Source organism: Dreissena polymorpha, chromosome 8 (assembly GCF_020536995.1).
Source record: "Dreissena polymorpha isolate Duluth1 chromosome 8, UMN_Dpol_1.0, whole genome shotgun sequence".
In the NCBI taxonomy this organism is placed as follows: domain Eukaryota; kingdom Metazoa; phylum Mollusca; class Bivalvia; order Myida; family Dreissenidae; genus Dreissena; species Dreissena polymorpha.
Genome location: NC_068362.1, coordinates 53,997,827 through 54,003,826, shown reverse-complemented (window position 1 = coordinate 54,003,826; position 6,000 = coordinate 53,997,827). Strand labels below are relative to the sequence as shown.

General features: G+C 33.2%; 1 protein-coding gene across 1 annotated transcript in view; it reads right to left on the bottom strand.

Moving 5' to 3' along the window:
- The window catches only part of LOC127842586 (multiple epidermal growth factor-like domains protein 10), a 45,750-nt gene that overhangs the window by 16,934 nt on the left and 22,816 nt on the right, over positions 1-6,000 (bottom strand). Inside the window, exon 5 of the mRNA XM_052372155.1 lies at positions 4,408-4,545. Within this exon, the coding sequence (XP_052228115.1) occupies positions 4,408-4,545 (138 nt within the window). The remainder of the gene's footprint in view (positions 1-4,407; positions 4,546-6,000) is intronic.

Genomic DNA, 6,000 nt, shown 5'->3' with positions numbered 1-6,000 from the left:
TTTTCATTCAATTTTGAGGTTTCGTAATTATATCCGTTCTGAAGCTTAGTTAATTGCCAGCTTATTTGTATCTTTTTGTTGTTTTTTATTGTTTGAAAATCATTGTAATTGTAAAGCAATTGATTCATACAATATGCGTCAGTTAGGCAATCTTAACATTTATATTATTTTTTTCTGGCTATAGTTCCAATTATGGGTAGATTTTCATAAATCTGAAATAAATTTGGATCAATGATACATGACTTAAAATTGACAGCTTTGCAAACATCTGTGACAATTCACGTGTGTCAATGTCTGTTTATTTTTGTTCTTTTTGGTAATGTTATATGCAAAATGTAAACATACATTTTCAAAACCCAATACAGGCCTCCTTCTTATGTGTATTTGCATAGATAACACGCAGTGCTCATCTGCTGAAGTCCCAAGCCTTGAAGGAATATATTCAGCCATATTTCAGCATATTATAACATTTAAAACTAGGGCGTACTTTCCATTTGAACGTAAATCGCTTTTTTCGAGCTGAATATTAGACCCGTTTGATTTATCATAATAATAAAATGCAACCAACTAAATATTCTCTACATTTCAGAATTATAGACCATATTCAACTCCCGAACAATGTTGAATCAGATAGATATTAACAATCGACAAAAACCTCATCTAAAGGACTCGCGCTCGCAAATACCTTACGAAATTAAATGTACCAGCCCTATAACAATTCCGAATTACAATAACATTAAATATTCAGCTGATATCTGGGCAATTTATGTTCACTCAATTAAAATTATTTATGCGCGAGGAAACTGCCTCATGTTCTTTACCATTTATCGCATTTGTAATCTGTACTTGCAATATTCGCTTACATTCGTTTATGACAAATATGGTTTCTCAAGGGACCCTAATTTTGTTCATCTTAGTCATCATTAACCGGTTTTAAATCTGTACTTGCACAATTTGCTTGTTTAATAAAAAAAAAACGTGCTTATCAAGGGACTCCTAGTGAGCTGTGACATAAATGTGTCTGCTTCCGAATTTTTATCTGCGTTAAAATTGATGCATATTTAACCAAGCTTAAACTTGATAAACTTTATAAAATTAAAGCTATGAGACCACGTCTTTAATAAAGCAATATATATGAGAGAAATCGTCAAGATTGCATTTAAATTATATAGCTCTGGTCTTGTATCACTATACTTATTAAATGACGTCATAGTATGTGTTTTACTTAAGCAGTCATTTAAAGTTTCACGTCATAGATAAAAGGTATTTATCGTATTGAATATTAAGTACGACATAGAGTTTGTTTGCAAGTCGCGTAACCCACTAAAGATAGATAATTAACTAACGGCTCGCGCACACATGTCGTGAATCTTTCTCACTCTGCTTCTCTCCTCTGTGTGTGTCTCTACCAGTGTCTGTCTGTCTGTCCGTACATACCAGAGCTACAGTAGGGGGTTCTTTTTGACCGGTTTTCTGTACAACTTGACACAATGAGGTTAATTCCGTAAAAAACGCTCTTACGGGGTTAAAAATATACTTGTGGGGTTAAACAAAAATCAAAGAAACATGAAAGGAATAACCCAATAAGGTACCTCTCGTTAGAACGTCCGTCCGTCCGGGATAGATCAATTGAGGGAGTCCTGTGCAAGTGCTCAGGCCATTATGTGTTTGTTTTCTACGTAAGAGTATCATTTACTCCACAATTATTTCAAACAGTAACCAAATAGTAAGTAGGAAAAGTCTCAGTGCAAGGAACAAGCATGCAAAGCGCATCAATCAGCTGTAATATTCAGCTTTTAAGTTTATAAATGAACTGCACTCCTGTCATATCTTGACATCTTTGGCACTGCACCGGGTCATATCAGTTTTTCATCAACATGTTGAATGTAAAGTCGAATTTCTCCACCAATACAATTTTTTTAAGAAGCCCAGGCAAATATGTTACTCGGGGACATTGGTTGATATCATTTTCGGTGAAAAAACTTTGTCACTGGCATATGTTTAAAGAAATTTGTAAATAAAGTGCTAAAAAGGGGACAAATCCCTGCATCGTCGACTTCAAATAGCTACATTTAAATAAATCCTGAAAAATAATAACCATGATTTTTCTAGCATACATGATAATACCTCCTTTGCATATATTTTAATTCAAAAATGCCTTTAAACAATTATAGAACTGGATTTACTAACCCTACCGAAATTCACCAAAATTTATCGGAAACTTTTCCAAGCACGTTCAACTTTTCACATCATATCGGGTTTCCGGTTGTTTGTTAGACTGCATTTAACCAATCGCGAGAAAAAATCAGCACTTTCAAAGCTTAAACACTGTTGTGTTTTCTGTACTCTTCAATATGTATAAGGTACAGTAAGCTAAGTGAACAAAGTAATAAGTAAACTTATCAACCATGTAAAAATTAAATTAAATAAAGCTTAATTGAAACATAATTTTAGTGATGTTACGTATATTAACTCGGTAACTTGAATCCAATGAAGTTATCATTTTAAGTCCCCAATATTTAATGCTTAATGGCATGAACACACAATACATATTAGCTATTTAAATACAAACTTCAATTAATTTGATACTCGATGCAAGTGATTTCGTTCCAAAGAATTATTTGATGTCTATTTTACTCATTTCATATATCAAATATAGATTCTATCTTGCACAACGCAGTGTTGCAAAACGCACACTTTTATTGCTTCAAACTTTATACAGCCGGGATTCGATCATAAATTTCGTGAAGCATGAAACTGTATTCACCCGCGATTCGATAATAAATCTTTTGACAGCATATTTTAAAAAATGTGTTCGTTTCGTTGTATTGCTTCGTTGCGCCCTACTTCGGTCCATGTTAATGACCGTGTCGCTAATGTAGACTAACCAAAATAGTTATATCATCCCGATAAATTAATGAGTTGTTCGATTCAATGCGTAGACATCATAACCAGACAGATCCTTTAAAAGCCCCATTAACACTCAAAATCAACGAATATTTCTTTAATTATTTCGTAAAATAAAGTTAACCCATACAAAATCAGTGTTCCGTATATAAAAGCCATAATTTCAACGCTAGATGTGGTCGTGTAACAATGTATCTTGTTAAATCTATGTTACCAGACCACATCTAGCGTTCACATTGTGGATATTGCTTTAAGGAACAATGAATTTGTATGGGTTAACTTTATTTTACGAAATATTTTATGAAATATTCGTTGAATTTGAGTGTTAATGGGGCTTTAAATAATGTCTTGTACCAACAAGTTTCTGACTACAACGAGCATGGTGTCCATAACATATTAGGTAACGAGTGGCCGCTTTGGTTTGCTTTGAGTTTATGAAGATTTTCTTTCATTAAAGGGACTGTCAACCGCGATTGCTGAAAACAGAAACGTTCTAAAATACCGTATTTTTTTACAATTATTAGTTTACATTGATTAAAATATCACGACTGGTATATTACATTACTTGAAAAATGTTGTTAAGTTTTCATATTTTAAGTATATTCGGTAATACATTTTACTGGGTATGTCAACCAGGTAACTACCAGTTAACTATAAATAACGCAAGTAGATTGATCATCATCGTCGCGTGGTTAACCCAGGAATGCAAATTGTGCATGCGTAGTGAATTGTTTATATTTTATATATAACATGATCAATTTACTTAAAAAAATACGGTATTTTAGAACTTTTCTTTTTTCAGCAATCGCGGTTGACAGTCCATTTAACAAATTTAAATTGTTAGGTTACAACGAAGTAACCATCGTTTATACAAATACAATTATCTTGCGGTAACATAACCATGTAAATAACTGCGTTAATCAAGTTACTAAAATTTATATTAACCACTGTTTATACAATTGACCACTGAGGTTAAAAAACCTGTCAAAACACAATTTTTAAATGTTTATCAATATACGTAAATGTTTTACATACATTTACTTTCATTTTTGATTGATTTTCAGAAAATAGTTTGTACATTTTTCATAACTATGATTTGATAGTAAATAGAGGATTGGTTCCTCTACTTATACCATCCCGTCTGCCAATTTTCATATCGTTCATTGATGGAAGCTGATATCAAAACAATGACTTTTCATGGAAACCAGAACGGCGACTTTGTACATGTACTTATAATTTTTTTGGAAGTATCTTTGCATAAAAATAGAATATTCGAATGTGAATTTCGGATTCGAATATTCGGCCGATTTTCGAATATTCGAATATTCGGATATTCGGTCCCATATTTATTTATATGGAAGTAGTTTGTGTTGATCAGAATTTGAAAATAATACATTGCTTTGCGTAAGACATCGTTATAAAAGGTTGTTTTATGTACACATATTAATAAACAGATACTCGATCATTTATCCGACACCAATCGACAATTGTGATTCTTACCAACACTACAGTTACTAGTAGTCCATCCAGGTGCACATTGGTCACCAGGACATTTGCCTGATACATGGTCACAGCTTGCCCCATGTAGACAATGGCAGGGGGAGGTGCAGTTAAGACCAAACATACCTGGACCGCAAGCTGTAAACCACATTTCAATTAAATAAATTTTAAGTTAATGCATTATTGAAAACATTATTATTATACAAACTGCATATTATTTGGTTGTGCCGTCTTGATTCAGCTTTATGTTGAGACACCGACTCCTTCAATATGCTAAAGCTAATTGTAACACTTGAATTTAACCGTTTCAAAAATATTGGTTTAATGTGAATCGGCTGTTCTAAAGGCTTGCAATTAAATACATTTAAACATGGAATTATTTTTCTTACATGTAATGTACTATATAATACTAAATACCCCAATGCCATTCATCAATCTTGTCGAAGTAATTTTTTGCCGTCTACAGTATCAGCCAAGGGCCCGTAGGCTTGCATGTAAAGCGATACCTAAAGTGTATCTTTTAGAGTTATCACTATCACATGTGTGTTAAAATAAAAATTAATTCACTGCGTACTTAAATATAAATATTATCCTAGATATTTATCCGAGTGGACTTGAATCACAAAGTACTTGTGTCCCGTATCTGCCAAGTAAACTTAAATAAACTGAAAACAGGACTGATGAAACAGTGGGAATGTATTGTTTGCCTTGATAGACGTTTCATACAGATGTTCTTTTAATTGCTGCATCCGCTGGCATGGTATATCACAAACAATATTGAATTTTTAAATACAATATCGAAGAAAGTACAACTTTCTTCTCCTTTTAACTTTTCTTGTAAAGACCGATATATTTGTTTTACATTTAATTATTAAACAATAACCTATATCGACATTTCTTAAGTGTACAGTTGATAATGTGTAGTACAGTTTTGCAATATAGCAGTCATATTTATTTATAAATCGTTACAACAGTGCTAGTTAAAAATAAGAACGATTTATTAAATTTAGATAAAACATGTATAAACAATATAACTAGTAAAGCTGCAGTTCTTTTACTCAATTAAATGAATCTCGCTCTGAGAAAAACGAAGCTTACTGCATGTGCGTAATGTGTCGTCCTAGATAAGTCTGTGCAGTTTGCACGGGTTATTCATGGACGCTTTCCACCATACTGGATTTTCAGTTAGAAAATACTTCATTTAAACAAAAATTTCCACAAAAGCGAAGAGTGTCGTCCCTGATTAGCCTGCGCGGACTGCTGATATGTGACCACACTTAACGCACATGCATTGGGCCCAGTTTCCCCAAAATGCGACTCAATTAAATGCTGAGACGTACCTACGCTACCATTGTCATGCTTCCATCATGCAGAGCATTGGTTATTGGGACAAGATCCGTTAAAATGGCTACATGTTATATTGTTGTGGCAGCGGCATATTGATGAACATTTAGCACCAAATGTGCCTGGATGGCATGCTTTGAGTATTGAAAAAAAACGTAAGGATTAATTAATGTTAATACGTTCTGATTTCATTTTCATTACGGCCAACGATGTGTTTCGAGATGTATAGTATCAGCTGTAGACTGTATT